Raw genomic sequence first — 17,509 nt, 5'->3', positions numbered from 1 at the left:
ATGCTTAACCAACTAAGCCACCCAGGTGCCTCACTCTGCATGAGCTTTTTTGTTTTTGTTTTTTCAAGTTTGATGCAATCCCACATGATAATTTTTGCTTTTGTTGCCTGTGCTTTTGGTCACATATCCAGAAAATCATCACCCAGACCACTGTCAAGAAGCGTTTTTCCCTATGTTTTCCTCTAGTAGTTCTGCTGTTTGGGATCTTACATTTAAGTCTTTAATCCACTGTGGTTAATTTTCATATATGATGTGAGGTAAGCATCCAGTTTCATTTTTCTGCATACAAATATCCAATTTTCCTAATACCATTTGTTGAAGAGACTGTCCTTTCGCATCGTGTATTCTTATTTGGGGGCTCTATTCTGTTCCATATGTCTATTTTTATGGGACTGTCACATTTTTTTGATGACTATGCGTTGTAGTATATCTTGAAATCAGTAAGTGTGATGCCTCCAGGTTTGTTCTTCTTGCTCAAGATTGTTTTGACTTTTCAGAATCTTTTGTAGTTCTATATGAACTTCAGCATTTTTTTTCCATTTCTGTAAAGAATGCCATTGGGATTTTGATAGGGATTACATTGAATCTGTAAATCACTTGGGTACTATGGACGTTTGTTTTTTTGTTTTTTAACGTTTATTTATTTTTGAGACAAAGAGAGACAGAGCATGAACAGGGGAGGAGCAGAGAGAGAGGGAGACACAGAATCTGAAACAGGCTCCAGGCTCTGAGCGGTCAGCACAGAGCCCGACGCGGGGCTCGAACTCACGGACCGTGAGATCATGACTTGAGCCGAAGTCGGACGCTTAACTGACCGAGCCACCCAGGCGCCCCAGGACGTTTTTTTTTAAGTAGGCTTTACCCTCAGCTCAAAGCTCAACCCAGGGCTTGAACACATGACCCTGAAATCAAGACCTGAGCTGAAATCAAGAGTCGCATGCTTAACTGAGCTACCCAGGTGCCCCGGTAGTATGAACATTTTAATATTAATATATTAATTCCTGGAATGGTTTTGAACAGTTAAAGATTAAAATTAAAGGTAGGATTTATCTCTGTCAGGGTCCAGTTAGGAGACAGAAACTTAAACCAGTTATTTGAAAGGTGACATTGAATATGAAGGATGACCTGGTAAAAGAAGGTTGACTGCTAAAAGTGGAAGGAAGGACTTTAAGAGGTCCAGAAGTAGCAGGTGTCAAAAAGTAGCTACTACCTGTAGGTGAAAGGAAAATAGACAGTGAAGAAGGAACTAAGGATTTGGGAAAACTCCCCTCCAACCCTGAGGGGTTGAGCTGAGATTTAGCTTCTTTGAAGAGGACTTGGCTGCCACAAAAATATAAAGACCACTATTGGTAGCTCTGGCCGGATGGCGCAGGCCAGAGCCAGTCTTTGGAAGAAGCTTGTCACTGCTGGAGGGTGTATGGGGGCTGGAACCGGTCTCTAGGTTCAACCCACTGAAGAGGGATGTGGCCCGAGGGCGTGGCCAGAGCTCCCGCAGAAGTAGCACCTGGAGCTACTCTTTTTTTTAATGTGAACTTTATTGTCAAATTGGTTTCCGTGCAACACGCAGAGCTCATCCCAACGGGTGCCTCCTCCGTGCCCATCGGAGGCGGCCTGGTGGGTTGTGTGTTGGCCTGATGCCACCCCCCACAAGAGCGGCCACGGAGTCCGCCTGTAGAGCTGTCGGGAAGCCGCCCACCTGGCGGGAAGCGTCTGGCCTGAGTACGGCGTAGCCAGAGCTGCTGCACCTGCCTACTGGAGTTGATTGGAAATGGCCCTGGCTGGTCTGTGAGGGCTGCTGGGCTCCAGCTCAGAATAAAAGAGGCAGAAGGCTTCCGGCCTCCGCTTTCTTGCAGTGTCACTCCAGTGCTCTCTGTTGACTGAGACTGAAACTGTTCTAGCGACCGAGGGGAAAAGTCTGCAGGGGGTTCAGTTCCAGTATCACAAAGCAGGACGAAGGAGGGTAGATGAGGCGCGGAGACAATCGATGACTCCTGTGGAGTTCAAGAGTGTTTGTCCGAGGTTTCAAGGGACAGGGAAACCTCCATTTGACCACCCGTTACGAATGGTACCAGGTGGGTTGCATATTGGCGTTCTATGCGTTGGAGAGGATACGTGGGCACTTGGTACGGTCCGGCGTGTCCTTTGTGTTTCTTCAGTTAGTTGTTATCAAGGAGTAAAAGAACAGACAAAGTGAGCTTTTCTCACGTGTTGTCTCTCTAGTGCTGAACTTAGGGCCTGGCGCTTGAAAGGTGTTCATTAAATGTTCAATGTACATTTCCAAGGTTGCAAGGTACACCCTTCTCCACCAGAGATTTCTCATGGAATTAATTATTTCTCTTTGTAACATTCCTGGTATTATGGAAACCAGTAATTAAGGTTTAGAATATTTTCATTGTAGGGGTGCTTGGGTGGCTCAGTCAGTTAAGCATCTGACTCTTGGTTCGGGCTCAGGTCATGATCTCACGGTTCTGTGGGATCAAGCCCCGTGTCAGGCTCCGTGCTGACAGTGCTGAGCCTGCTTGGGATTCTCTTTCCCTCTCTTTGCCCCTCCCCCTAATGGGCTCTCTCTCAAAATAAATAAATAAACTAAAAAAGGAATATTTTCATTGTAGTCAAAAAAATAAAGAAGTTACAAACACTGTTGAAATTGTCATGTTTATATTATTGAGACTGATGACAATAATGATGGCAAGAAAATTAGTGAGGTCAGAGTGATCATTAATTTTATGTGTCAACTTGGCAAGGCTGTGGTGCTCAGTTGTTTGGTTAAACATTAGTCCAGATATTACTGTGGAGGGGGTTTTTAAGATGTGATTAACATTTAAATCAGTAGGCTGTTCAGTAAAGCAGATTACTCTCCACAGTGTGGAATGTAATCCAGTCAGTGGACCGCCTTAAGAACAAAGCTGAGGTTCCCTCAGAAAGAATTTGATCTCCCTCAGGCAACGTAGAAACCTTGCCTGAATTTCCAGTCTCTTACCAGAAATTCCAGCCTGCCCCACAGGTTTTTGATTTGCTGTTGCCCACAATCTCATGAACTGATTCCTTAAAATAAACCCCTCACTCCCTCTGTCTCTCTTTTCCCCTTGGTACATATAGGATATATGACTATCTTATTGGTCCCATTCTCTGGAGAACCCACAGATTTTGGGACTGGTGATTAGGATGCTGCTGTAACAAGTATCTAGAACCGTGGAAGTGGCTTCGGAATTGGTTACTGGGTAGAGGCAGGAAGAGTTTTGAGGCACGTGACGGCGGTGGCCTCGATTGCCTTGCGGAGACTGTTGCTACCAATGTGAATGTCATGGGTGCTTCTGGTGAGGTCTCAGATGGAGAGAGGAACACGGTAATGGAAACCGGAGCAGAGGCAGTTCCTGTGATAAAGTGGCACTGGGCCAAATTGTGGTCCACTCTTTCGGGACAAGTGGAAATTGTGAGCGATAAAATTGGATATTCAGTTGAGCAGATTTCTAGCAGAGAGTTGAAGTCACGGTCCAGTTTCTCCTTGCCGGACATAGTAAAATTTGAGAAGAGAGAGAGAGAAATTAAGGAAGGAATTGTTACCCAAAAGGACCGGAACCTGAAGGTTTGGAAAGCTGTGGGCAGCTCTAGATTGTGAACAAATGGGAAGGACGCTCCGCAGAGAAAACTAAGGATGTGGCTCGACAACCATTTGCTGAAGAGACTACGCGTGTTGCTCCGGAATCCAGTCAACCAGCTTGGCAAAAAGGCTGCCAGGGTTAGACTGGAGGGAGCAGAGAGCGATGAAGTGAAAAGAAGGACTTCTCCACTTCTTCAGGCACAGGCAAGAAGCAGGTCGGTGGAGCTGTGTAGCGGCAGACGTGTTACCTTTCCAGAAAAGACCAGAACAATTTCGGAAGCACAAAGCACCCAGCCACGGAGGATCATTCTCAAACCGTAAAATCCGGTTTGCTCTAAATTTCAGGCATGCCTGGGACCCATGTCTTGGATCTCTCTTTCCAATGGTGAAGTCTGTCCTGTGTGTGTCCCCTCGTTGTATTTTGAAAACGGATGGCTTGACTAGTTTCATAGGTTTACAGAACAAGTAGACTTTCACCCTAAGAAAGTCATACCCTGAGTCTCACCCAGACGTGATTGGGAGAATTTACATGATGAGACTCAGGACTCAGTTGATGGTATTTAGATAAGACGTTGGACTCAAAGTGGCTGCTGGGCTGATTAGAACTTTGGAGGATGTCGAGGATGAGGAGAGTGCATTTTGCACGTGAAGGCACGTGGCTTTTGGAGGCCCACAGGGTGGACTCTTGAGGTGAGCTGTGTCCCCGCAAAATGCACATGTTGAAGTCCTGACCTCCGTTACCTCAGACCTTATTTGGAAACAGGATTGTTGTAGACTTAATTAGTTAAAATCAAGAAGAGATCGTATTGGAGTAGGTTGGGCCCCTGATACAGTATGTCCTTATAAAAGGGGGAAGTTTAGGGGCGCCTGGGTGGCTCAGTCGGCTAAGCGTCCGACTTCGCTCAGGTCATGATCTCGCGGTCCGTGAGTTCGAGCCCCGCGTCGGGCTCTGTGCTGACGGCTCGGAGCCTGGAGCCTGCTTCGGATTCCGTGTTCCCTCTCTCTCTTGCCCCGCTCCTGCTCTGTCTCTCTCTCTCTCTCTGTCTCTCAAGAACAAAATAAAAAACGTTCAAAAAAATTTAAAAAAAAAAAGGGGGAAGTTTAGGTGCACACAAAGGGAGAACGTCATGTGAAGACTGGAATTATGCTGCCACAGGCTGGGGAAATGCCTTCAGAGGGAGCATGGCCTGTGGACCCCTCCATCTCAGGCTTCTGGCCTCCAGACCTGTGACACAATAAATTTCTGGTATTTAAACCACTCGGTTTGTGGCATTTTGTTTCAGGAGCCCTAGGACACAATGCAGTTAGTATTTGGTCTGACTCTAGGAGCTATGGCTTCTAGCCGTTTTCTATCAGAGAGACTTCTCAAGATCCAGAAGAGAATCAAATGGGCAGCCTTTCAGAGATCCCTTTTATATCTGCCTTCTATGTGGAAGGTAGTACTCTGCTACTAAAACTTGAAAACAATCTTAGATTGTTAAACTAGTCATCTTATTAGAGTTCAGCATACATCAGGTATTATAATGCCCTTGAGTTTTCCAACAAAGCTTATATTTTTAATGAGAAAATTACCAATATGAAAACCAGTCTTGTGGACCAGAAATTGGTGTTGCAGTTCAGAAAATACACATTTTAAAACCATACTATAAGAAACTTACAGTTTCAAGGTTTATGAAAAATGTGGCTTGTTGTGTGGGAGAATCACCTTGATCTTCTAAGGGGAGAAGTTATTGTGTACATTGAGGTCATGTGTTGTTTTCTTGCGTAATTGTGATTATGATTTAGTTGTCAGGTCTGATTTTAATGATTTCTCGTTAATTTATTTCTCAATAATTCTCATTTCTCTTTATTGACTTTTTTTAAATACATTTTTCTCTCTTGATGTTTTAATTTGCTTGCTTTTATTTAAGTAAAAAATTAGAAGAAAGAAACGTTTTGAGAAGAGAGTGCACATGAGCAGGGGAGAGGCAGAGAGAGGGGGGAACAGAGGATCTGAAGTCGGTTCTGTGCTGACAGCAGAGACCCTGACGTGGGGCTCAGAGTCATGAACTGTGAGATCATGACCTGAGCTGAAGTTGGATGCTTGACTGACTAAGCCACCCAGGCACCCCAAAAAAACACTTTGAAGATGGATTCATATGAGGATCTTTCATGCATGATGAAATGCCTTACACACGAACATATCTTAGAAGTGATATGTGTGTGGATGTGATTTTTTGTTTAGATCCCATTTAGTAATCTTGACCTATATTTCTGGAATGATATTTTGCCTTTTAATCCTTCCTCACCTTAGATTTGTGATAGAGCATGTTCAGTGGTGTAAAAGGTAGACTGCAGCAATACTAATCTGTTAGCAATTTGCAGCACGAAATGGCATTAGCTCTTAGAAACTTTTTCTGAGAACAGTCTGGTTTTTCATGCCTTTAATTTTCAAATTTTGACATCCATGATAATTAGTGGTTTCTGTTTTATCAGTTCCTGTTAATCATTAGGAATCCCTCCTTCTGGCTATCCTAATTATATCCATGGAGATGATGATCTTGAAGCCTCCTTTAATACCTCCTTTCTTTAACTTTTCATAATGTTTTGTTTGTGCCTTCAATTAGCATTTGCATTTTCTTATGAGAAAATCTAGTGTCTAGTCTAACAACGTTAGCCTTTAAGTTCAGAAACTATTTTTTGTATTCTGACTCATAGCATTTAATTTGTTAAAATATCTAATAACTTTAAAAATCCTTATTAAAGTGGAATTAATTAGAGTGTCAGCACTCTGGTACTTATATTGTATTTCATTCCGTCTAGGACACTTTTTTACATTTTAACGTATCTGAAATTGGGATACATTTTAGAGTCAGTGGTGTTTTATAATCCCTTTTGTCCAGGTGGCAGTCATGGCCTAGATGTCATTGCCTGTTATTGTGAGAATTTTTTTTATTATACTTTTAAAGTTTTATTTATTTATTTTGAGAGAAAGAGAGAATGTCCGAAGCAGGCTCTGTGCAAACTCATGTGCTGTGACTCCCTGACCTGAGCTAAAACCAAGAGTCGGTCGGGCTCAACCAACCGAGCCAACCAGCTCCCCCCTCCTGTGAGAATTTGTCCACATTTTTATCACTTAAATTGAGATACATTCATTGTTTGACAAAACCTTAGTCTTTAGAAGAGAAATCATGGGCATAGAAATACCTCTCAAAGAAACATGAAAGCACAGTTTCCCTCAGATCAGAAAGTGATGCTTAGGGCAGGAAAAAAAGGCAGAACAGGCCAAGAGGGGTCAGAAGAAGATGCTGATTTGTCACTGGGGTCAAATCATGGTAGACTAACATAATTTGAGGATTAGCAAATAGTATTACAGGGTCTTCCTAAATAGGTGTCAAGATTGCCTTAAAAGTCTTTGGTTTTTTTATAGTTCACTTATTTTTTTTTTTTATTTTTTTATGTTTATTCATTTTTGAAAGACAGAGACAGAGCACAAGCAAGGGAGGGGCAGAGAGAGAGGGAGACACAGAATCCGAAGCAGGCGCCAGGCTCCGAGCTGTCAGCACAGAGCCCGTTGCCGGGCTCGAACCCACAGGCTGTGAGATCATGACCTGAGCCGAAGTCGGACGCTCAACCGACTGAGCCACCCGGGCGCCCCTATATTTCACTTATTTTTATAACCTACCTAGAATGTGGGTTTGGAGGTGTTGTCGAGGAAAAAAGAATACGGCAGAATATCCTATTCCACTCACTGTCTCACATTATAAAACTTTGTTGATGTGTTACATTAATTTTCACATAATTATTTCTATAGTTAATTCTGTTGTATAAATTTATTATAAATGCCAGATTTGATATTACTTAATAAATTTGATTTAGGTGACTTCATGTTGGGAGAAAGCAAAATGCTTCCCAGAGTGCAATTCTAAGTTTGGCTTCTTTGAATCTAAAAAAAAAAAAACCAAACAAACAAATCAAGATGCAAGACTCACTGAAATTCCATTCACCTTAATAATTAAATGTCGGTTTAATTATTAGTCTCTTACATAGTCGAAGGTGGCCAGAAGGGGTAGACCTCCAGTTGTGAAAAGATGTCCTGGGGATGTACATCATGGTGACTGTAGTTGATAATACCGTATCCTATGTTTGAAGGTTGCTAAGGGAGTAGTTCTTAAAAGTTCTCATCGGAAGAGAAAAACATTGTTCCTGTGTGGTGATGGTTGCTAACGAGACTCATGGTGGTGATCATATCAGCGTGTGTACAGACAACAAATCATTATCTTGTACACCTGAAACCGTATGTTACATGTCAATTATGTCTCAATTTTTTTAAAAAAATTTTTCTTTAACATTTATTTATTTTCAAGAGACAGTGAGAGAGCATGAGCAGGGGAGGGGCAGAAGGAGACACAGACTCCGAAGCAGGCTCCAGGCTCAGCTGTCAGCACGGAGCCCGACGCAGGGCTCGAACTCACAGACCGCAAGATCATGACCTGAGCCGAAGTCAAACGCTTAACAGACTGAGCCACCCAGGTGCTCATTTTTGACTTAGGCTATTTTCAGCTTACAGTGGGATTTTTTGGGGCCTCACTGCATCATAAGTGGAGGAAGATCTGTATTTGAGTAATGGATCTGCCTGTATGTAACCGGTCTCCTGGAAGATAGGCCTTGGGCCTGCCACGCCTGCTCCCCTCACACCTGACCAAGGGGAAGGAGGAAGAGGGGGCCTGCAGCCAATTCTTGATTAACGGATCTAAAAGGAGAGGACTTGTAGCGTAAGTAACACAAAACAACACCTTGCCTAGGATGCAGTAAGGGACAGTTTCTGAAATGTCAGAAGGAAAGAGGGAAGAGGATGCCTGGAAAAAAAGCAACTTCCAGGAAAACAAAAGTGGGTATCTTCCCCCACTGACATTAATGCTGTCGTCGTTGGTTTTTCGTTTTCAACTATATTTGTATGTTTATGCTGAGCTTGATACTGAAATAATTTTAAATGGCTTAGAAAAATGCTGTTGTGGGTAATAATTTTTAAATGGAGAGAAAACTAGTAGATACAAGATGAAACTATAGAAAAGACGAAAGTAATGCTATGAGATCTTGTGTTATACTTGTGGTTAATCACAAATTTGATTTTAAATTTAGCAACAGGTTCAAAGAGGGGAACAGGCCAGTTATATGCTTCGTTGTAGTCAGTTGTTTAGAAACAACTAAATCTGGGAACAGGACAGTTATTTTCTCCTGTTTCGCAAAGAGAACACTGTAGCATCATTATAGTAATAAGTATAGCAAGAGGTTTCATATGGCAGTTTTTTATAATTCAAAGAGGAATATTTGCATAGCCAGAAAATATTAGATGGGTTTACCTTTACAGTTTAGTCTTTTTTAATGTTTATTTATTTTTGAGAGAGTGCGAGCAGAGGAGGAGCAGAGAGAGGAGGAGACAGAATCCAAAGCAGGCTCCAGGCTCTGAGCTGTCAGCACAGAGCCCAGTGCACAGGGCTCGAACTCCCAAACCGTGAGATCATGACCTGAGGCGAAGTCGGATGCTTAACCGACTGAGCCACCCAGGCACCCCTATGGTTTAGTCTTGAGAAAACCTTTCAAGGAGGAAGGGCCCACTTAAGTCTGCTGCTGCTGAGATGATGAGAACACATAGTTGGGCTTTGGATGTGGCAGTTGGGAAGGTGTTGGGGACTTTGACAAGAGGAATTTCAGTGAAATACTGGGGGGAGAAATTTAATTGGAATGTATTAAGAAGAGATGGCTAAGGAAGGAAACAAAGGATATGAATAGAGATACTTCTTTCTAGAAGTGCTGCTCTAAAGGATATTCAAGAAGGTACTCTGACAGGCGTGAGGTGGTACCTCATTGTGGTTTTGATTTGTGTTTTCCTGATGATGACTAATGTTGAGCATTTTTTCATGTGTCTGTTAGCCATTTGTATGTCTTCTTTGGAGAAGTGTATATTCATGTCTTCTGCCCATTTCTTAACTGGATTATTTATTTTTGGGATGTTGAATTTGATAAGTTCTTTAAAGATTTTGGATACTAGCCCTTTATCCAATACGTCATTTGCAGAGATCTTCTCCCATGATGTAGGCTGCCTTTTAGTTTTGTTGATTGTTTCCTTCGCTGTTCAGAAGCTTTTTATCTTGAAGAAGTCCTAATAGTTCATTTTTGCTTTTGTTTTCCTTGCCTCTGGAGATGTGTCTGGTAAGAAGTTGCTACAGCCAAGGTCAAAGAGGTTACTGCCTGTGTTCTCTCCTCTAGGGTTTTGATGGTTTCTTGTCTCCCATTTAGGTCTTTCATCCATCTTGAATTTATTTTTGTGTAGGATTCGAAGGGGCACATGCACCCCAATGTTTATAGCAGCACTATTAACAACAGCCAAATCATGGAAAGAGCCTAAATGTCCATCAACAGATGAACGGGTAAAGAAGGTGTGGCACGTATATAAATGGAATATTAACCTTCACGAAGAACGAAATCTTGCCATTTGCATCAACTTGGTTGGAACTAGAGTGTATTATGCTAAGCAAAATAAGTCAGAGAAAGACAAATACCGTATGATTTCACTCACATGTGGAATTTAAGAAATAAGACAGATGAACATAGGAAAAGAGAAGGAAAAATAAAATAAAGGCAGAGGGAGTCAAACCATAAGAGACTCTTAACTATGGAGAACAAACTGAAGGTTGCCGGAGGGGAGGGGAGTGGGGGGAAGGGCTAAATGGGTGACAGGCATTAAGGAGGGCACTCTTTGTGAGGAGCACTGGGTGTTACGCAGAATTGATGAATCACTGAATTCTCCTGAAACCAACACTACACTATATATTAACTAACTTGAACTTAAATAAAATCTTGGAGAGGAAAAAAAAAGACACAAGATATGAGACCAAGGTCAGGTTTTGTTTTTGTTTTCAGATGTGAGACAGTAGATGAGATTTGAATGCTGATAGGATGACATAATAGGGAGGCAAAAATTGTTTACAGATCTGTGAGGGATAATTATAGGTTGAAGTCTTTTGAGAAGGGAAGTTGTGTGGAGTCAAGACCACAAGTAGAAAGGTTGGACTTTGACAGCAAAAAAGATTCTTCTGTTGGAACAGGAGTGAAAGCAAAGGGTTTGGTTAGACCTAGAAGCTGGCTATAGACCGAATTCCCACTTTCCTTCTATGAAAAAACAGACAGGCAAAAAGAGCCTGATTGTGAAGTGGTCTGGAAAGATGGGCCATGTCAGAGGGATCTATACTAACTGCTACAGGAGAGAAAAACCCCTAGAGACAAAGGGGAGGGCATAACCGAGTTCATGAAGAAGGAGAGCTTAGCAACCACAGTCATGGTGAATACAGGACTAATTTGCCACAAAATTCGAATGGCTTTCTCTTAGTGGGTTTTTCCAGTGTGGCTAAAAGGAATACCTGATAAGTTATTTGGAAGAAAACTCGGTATTATGATTTTAGTGTAAGTAGTATCCTGCACCATGGCATTAAGTTTTAAAATATTAAAGTCTAAGATAGTAAGAGAACACCAAAGATGTTTTGCTTTCCTTTGATAATATTTAAATTCACATTTGAACTCGTATTTTACATTTTGTGTGTACAACCCGACTAAAACAAATGGTCACAAATTTTAAATAAAAGCAAGGAACATAGATCATGTTTAAACAGTCAAAAATATATATTAATTGAGAAGTGAATTTGCAAGTTTCATTAAATGTAATGCATTTCTATCATATATCAGTGAATAATTTACAAGCCCCAATAATGTAATTAATACAGTGGAGCTGTTTTAACTTGCTGTGACAACCCTACTCAATTCATAAAAAAATTGGTGTTGCTCTCTTTTATTCTAGATTGTCTGACTACATTTGTGGTGATTATTTTTGTGAAAAGAGAGTAAAAGACATTAATAATACCATTAGCAATTGGGTAAAACTTGAACTTACTGGGGTGTACTTGGGTTGGAGTATATTTGCGTGCAGTGCTTTGGGTTTAGTGATAGTACATTTAAAATTGGTACGCCAAGGGCAGTAAACTTTACAGCAACATACAGGAGTTTAATAACCGTGAAACGTTGAAAGCCCAATGAAAACTAAAGCTTTCTTTAGTCAACAGTAAAGCAAGAATGCAGACATTTTTATTCTTAATTGCCTCAGGTAAAAATGTCTCTAGAAACAGATAAGTGATGACAAAGCTTTGATGTTAATAAACCCAAATGGAAGTAAAAAATCAAAGTGTGTAAATAGCTAGATTATGAAAAGAAAGATGACAAAGTTATACCCTGCAATTAGATGTAATTTGTGCTTTTGGCATAGCTATTTGTCCTACATGAATGAGAGGTTGTCTTACTCTCCTTCCTTGAATAATGGGAGGACAGTACTTACATATCCTACTGTAAATCTTTTGTGGTACTTGTCTGGGGTGGGGAGGGGCAAGAAAGAAAGAAAAACAAATTGTATATCAAAGCAGAAGTGTATTTTAATCTTTCTTTTGCAGTTATGTTTAGCTGAACCCAAGTAAAAAATCCCTGATGCTCTTATTCAATCAAACATATGTTCTAGTAGATAATGTATACAAATTAATGTTCTTGTTATTGTGCCTTTGGAGTTTTATGAGTTACAGCAGTGCATAAACGCCTCTCAAGCCACCAATAGTAGCAATATATGAATTAAAAGTTGAATAGGATTGAATGAGATAAGATTGTTAAATGTTTCAGATTATAAACAATTTCATTCTAGAAATAATACTTAACCACATATTTAAGTACAGCCTGGTCCATGTGGAAAATTTTTGTTGGCATGTATGAAAGTTCCATGAATGTGTGATGTGTAGAATAAAAGTTGCGATTGCTATTAAGAAATACAGCCTTGTAAAATCTTTTTTTTCTTTTTTTTAATATGAAATTTATTGTCAAATTGGTTTCCGTACAACACCCAGTGCTCATCCCAACAGGTGCCCTCCTCAGTGCCCATCACCCACCCTCTCCTCCCTCCCACCCCCCCCCCCCCATCAACCCTCAGTTCTCAGTTTTTAAGAGTCTCTTATGTTTTGGCTCCCTCCCTCTCTAACCTTTTTTTTTCCTTCCCCTCCCCCATGGTCTTGTTAAGTTTCTCAGGATCCACATAAGAGTGAAACCATATGGTATCTGTATTTCTCTGTATGGCTTATTTCACTTAGCATCACACTCTCCAGTTCCATCCACGTTGCTACAAAAGGCCATATTTCATTCTTTCTCATTGCTGCATAGTATTCCATTGTGTATATAAACCACAATTTCTTTATCCATTCATCAGTTGATGGCCATTTAGACAGCCTTGTAAAATCTTAAATTTATCCACATGTATATGGTATGATTTATGTATTTTGTACTAGAAACTTTATACCTGTGTTTCCTATTGCACGTGAGTTCCAAGCATCTCCCTCTTCTGGTCCTCATGACTTGGCTGGTGTCTACCCTGGTAATGCAAACCGTTTTTTGAATTAGACATGATAGGGGCGCCTGGGTGGCTCAGTCGGCTAAGCATCCGACTTTGGCTCAGGTCATGATCTCCCGGTTTGTGAGTTCGAGCCCCGTGTTGGGCTCTGTGCTGACAACTCGGAGCTTGGAGCCTGCTTCGGTTTCTGTCTCCCTCTCTCTCTGCCCCTCCCCCCCCAAATAAACATTAAAAAATGTTTTTAATTAGACATGATAAAAACCTAAAATAGGAAAGTACAATATTTTTTCATAAATTGTTTTAGATATTTCAAAGCAAAATATGAGTGACTTTTAAACCTGGGAATATCCTGTCCTTTTTCTCATTTGCTAGTGTATTCAATTAGAAGATAATACATAAGAAATTATTAGTGGGTTGATTTCTATGTGTGCAGTGTAAATACCAAGAGATCAAATCACACTATTAACGATGTTTTAAAGACAAATTATTTTCCGGTTAATTTGGTCAGAGCCCTACTGGGGCTTCTTCCCCTGATCAGACCCACAGTGCTGGGGAGTTGTGGAATGCTTGCAATTGCTCCAATGTTAAAGTCCGTGTTAGGAGACTGCTGTTGTGGTATGGTACTGCCTTTTTTTTTTTTTTTTTTTTTCTTTTTAATGTTTAGGTTTATTTATTTTTGAGAGGGCACAAGTGGGGGAGGGGCAGAGAGAAGGGACAGAGGATCTGAAGTGGCTCTGGGCTGACAGGCTGACAGCAGTGAGCCTGATGTGGGGCTCGAATTCAGGAACCATGAGACCGTGACCTGGGCCGAAGCCCGGACGCTCAACCAACTGGGCCACCCAGGTGCCCCTTAGTACTGCTTTGATGTGTGGCCTCAGTGTGTGTCCCGTGGCTGTGACCGCAGATACTGCAGAGGAAAGAGAGTGGACAGGTGAGCACCATGTGATTAGCAGTGCTCCATCTCTCGAGGTGTAATAGGAAAGCCTGTTTCTTCCAGTAGACACACCAAGTGTAAGACACTTTAATGGCGAGCCAGGAAAGTGGTTTTAAGCAGACATCGGGATTTCACCGGGAAACCACTGCAATAGAAAGCGGACAGCCAGTGGTATCATATGAGCCAAAGGCACACTTGTTTCAAAACCTAATGATAAGTAAACATATTTTATTTGTAATCGATTTTACTTATTTATGCAACACTGCAACTGTTTTGTTTTTAAATTAGGACTTTGAGTTTCAAGAGCAGACCTGGCCACCGGGCACTGATTAAATCCATCTTAAACTACCATCATGGAAAGATTGCTTCTTGAAACACCGTCAAAATACTGTTTTATCGTGGTTACTGAAATTCCTTCAAATTATTAGCAAGGGAGTTGGAGCTGTTGGCTATATCTTGATTCTTGGAGATTTACTCGTGTTGGGTTTTTTCTTGAAATATACGTATGTTACAGAAAACTGAGGAGAAAAGGCAAAGAGGAAAGTGTAAAAACTCTCTTCCCTTTACCATGACTTAAAAAAACTTGCCATTATTAAAGTTCTGAGTTTTATGTCTTGAGTAGGAAGGTTTTTCTTAGAACTTTGCGAAACAATGTTATTCACAAAATATTTTTCCATATTATAGAAATAAAGTTAATGGCTCACTAGAGTAAAAGTGAGCTGTCCTTGACCTTTGGGGGACTGTCTCTTGCCCCTGTATCTTTGCTCTCCAATCTCTTCTCATCCATATTTCTATATAGTGGTTTCTCTGCTAAAAGCCGTTAAGTTTTTACTGTGCTACGTGCCTAGATAGTGCCCTATTTAGAGTAGTGCCTAGTTTGGGGAAGGCACCCTACAGTGGCTCCTGCACCGCATCGGTGAAAACGTACGATGATGTCATACAGCGAAGATGTCCTTTAGGACACTGCTTTGTCCTGGCCAGACAGCAGTTGTGTATTCTTTATTTAAATCTAGTTTAGCTGATGGGAAATGTAAGACATTTTGGAAGGACCTGGAATTAGAAAATAGGTTTCTCGTTTTATATTTAGTCCTGTTTGGGAAGCTTTTTTTTTTTTTTCCTTTGAAATTTTAAGAGATCCCTACAGCCAAATGTTGAAAACAGATTGAGTCTGATATTCATCTCAGCTATTTAAAGTTAATTAATTGTATACACTAATATGGGCAGTACTCAAAATTGGAGCATTTTAAGATTTTATTAATCATTGTATTTTATCATATTATCACTTATATTTGCTGGTGCATCATTGTCACTTATTTCTTATCTTTGAATAGGTTGTGAATCCGTTTAAGAACGTGATGAAAGGTGTCTACTTTCTTCCCCAAAGTGCATATACACGTTTTCACGTATAATTTCAGGGAGTTATGGACACCAGGAAGTGTGACCATGTAGTGTGGGGACTTAGAGCCTGTGCGAGATCTAGTGTGTTAGAATACGTCCCTTGTCCCTTCTTTCTTCATATTATGAAATGTTTGCAATGTTACATCTAAAATTATTTCTAGTTCACTGCTTTTATCATGTCTCAGTGCGTTACTCCTAGCTTTTCAGTGATGTTACCCTCAAGTCAGATAATTTATGGTATTACTCTTCCCTTTCACCGATTCTTTGCTTCTGTTTGACTCTCTGCATTCTCGTTTCCAGCCCAGTGTATGGGCCATTAGCCCTATTACACTAGCTTACCCTGTGTATAGCTTTATAAAGAGAACACACACCTTTGTCTGTCCCTCTCCTTTAAGTCTTAAAGGCCCGTTGTCTGAGGGAGCGTCTTCAAGTTTCCTCTCTTCACCGTGTGGCCTGTAAGTAGGTTGGGTTATTCGAGTTCTCAGAGCTTAGGATTCTACTTACAAATTCACAGGAATGTTATTAATACTGGTAATCTGTAGTACATATATAAAGTTTTTAATTTTGTCAATTAAGTAAACAATAGCAATAAATATTGAGAAATTAATTTTATACTGAACAAAGTGACAAAATCCGTCCAAGTATGTAAATATTAAGAGTTAGTTACTCTTTGGGACTTCCCTGGCAATTCATGTTTGGAGATTTGGGTTGCCTGAATCATTTCAGCGCTTCAGGCTCTGTCTCTTCTTCTGTCCCCTACTCTTCCCGAGATTCAAGTAGAGTTATTTTCTTGGTTGTAAAAAATACGGGAGTAGATTATCACCAGATACATTTTAACAAGATTACCCCAGTGCTAGTTCTGTCCATGCCTACCCTTAAAGTACACATGTAACAACTTACCATCAACCACAGGTTTTTACTGGTTTTGTTTCTCATATAAGATTCTAAAATTCTCAGGGACGTCTGGGTGACTCAGTCGGTTAAGCATCCAACTCTTGGTTTTAGCTCAGGTCATGATCTCACAGTTGGTGGGATCGAGCCCCATGTTGGGCTCTATACTGACAGCATGGAACCTGCTTGGGATTCTCCCTCTCCCTCTCTGCTCCTCCCCTGTTCACTCTCTCCCTCTCAAAAATAAAGAACTCTAACTTAAAAAAACGATTCTAAAATTCTCAGGGGTCAAGATAAAATTTTTCTTAACATGTACCCAGAGAACTTCGTATTTAGTACACACCTCACTGTTTCCTAGGCAAATGCTAACAGTTCTGCTAACTTCGTGTATGATTCACTGGCACGGTTTTATACGGCTCCTTTCCTGTATTTGCATGTTAAGTTATAGAAACCCATGATTCCTCATTTGACCCAAGTGTTGTAAATGACATAAAGTGTGGTAGAGAAGTTGAAGGAGAAAAGTGACTGAGTACTCAAAGTAATGGCATTTGAAATAGTAAAATGGGAAATTCTCTTCCATTTATTTATTTAGCAGTTGTCTACTTGACTTATGCTTAAAGCAAAACACAGTCTGTTTGATTTTCCAGTCAATATACAACAGATTCTATTATGGAATCATTTTAAATTTTCACTGTTACAGTATCCTCAGAAATTACTAAATAAAAGCATGGATATCTTCTCATGAAATTTGTCCAAAGAATAAAATAAAAGCCGAAAGAGAGATTTTGGCAAATCTTTGCCAGGTCTTAAGTGATTTGCTTGAATAATAAATTCATTTGCCAAAATATATAGCCATATCTGTGTGTGACTTGTTTTTCTGTATTGTGTATTTTTATTGTGTAATCTATGCATCACTTTTTTTAACTGGCGATTTAATTTGTAAACATCAACAGAAATACAAGTGGCACGCATCCCAGTACCTTTGCTCGTAAACTCTACCTGCTTTGCCAATGCTTGGTAAAATGTCTGGCTCATCCCCCGCTCGTTTCCTACCAGTACATTCTGATAGCAAAACTTTATCATAAATACACTGTAAAGTTGTGTCAGTGATCTCCAAGCCAAAGCTGAAACAATCCGTTAAAACCTAAACCAAACATGACGTAAGGCCTGAAATCCATTAGGTCATTCGTTCAGATTTACAGGAGAGTGTGAAGCAGCTGGTGTAATCCAGTTGAGAGCATTCTGTTTCTGAGATTCCATGATTTCTGCA

General features: G+C 40.6%; 1 protein-coding gene across 4 annotated transcripts in view; it reads left to right on the top strand.

The window, feature by feature from the left end:
* MICU2 (mitochondrial calcium uptake 2) overlaps positions 1 to 17,509 on the top strand; it is a 142,375-nt gene that overhangs the window by 3,408 nt on the left and 121,458 nt on the right. Inside the window, exon 1 of one of the 4 annotated variants that reach the window (XM_042928659.1) lies at positions 7,225 to 7,877. The exons of the other annotated variants lie outside the window; for them this stretch is intronic. Coding sequence (XP_042784593.1) covers positions 7,797 to 7,877 — 81 coding nt within the window. The 5' untranslated portion in view covers positions 7,225 to 7,796. Of the gene's footprint in view, positions 1 to 7,224; positions 7,878 to 17,509 lie in introns of those variants that run through there. 4 annotated transcript variants of the gene reach the window in all.

This window comes from Panthera leo, chromosome A1 (genome assembly GCF_018350215.1).
Source record: "Panthera leo isolate Ple1 chromosome A1, P.leo_Ple1_pat1.1, whole genome shotgun sequence".
Classification (NCBI taxonomy): domain Eukaryota; kingdom Metazoa; phylum Chordata; class Mammalia; order Carnivora; family Felidae; genus Panthera; species Panthera leo.
This window is presented reverse-complemented; position numbering and strand designations above follow the sequence as displayed.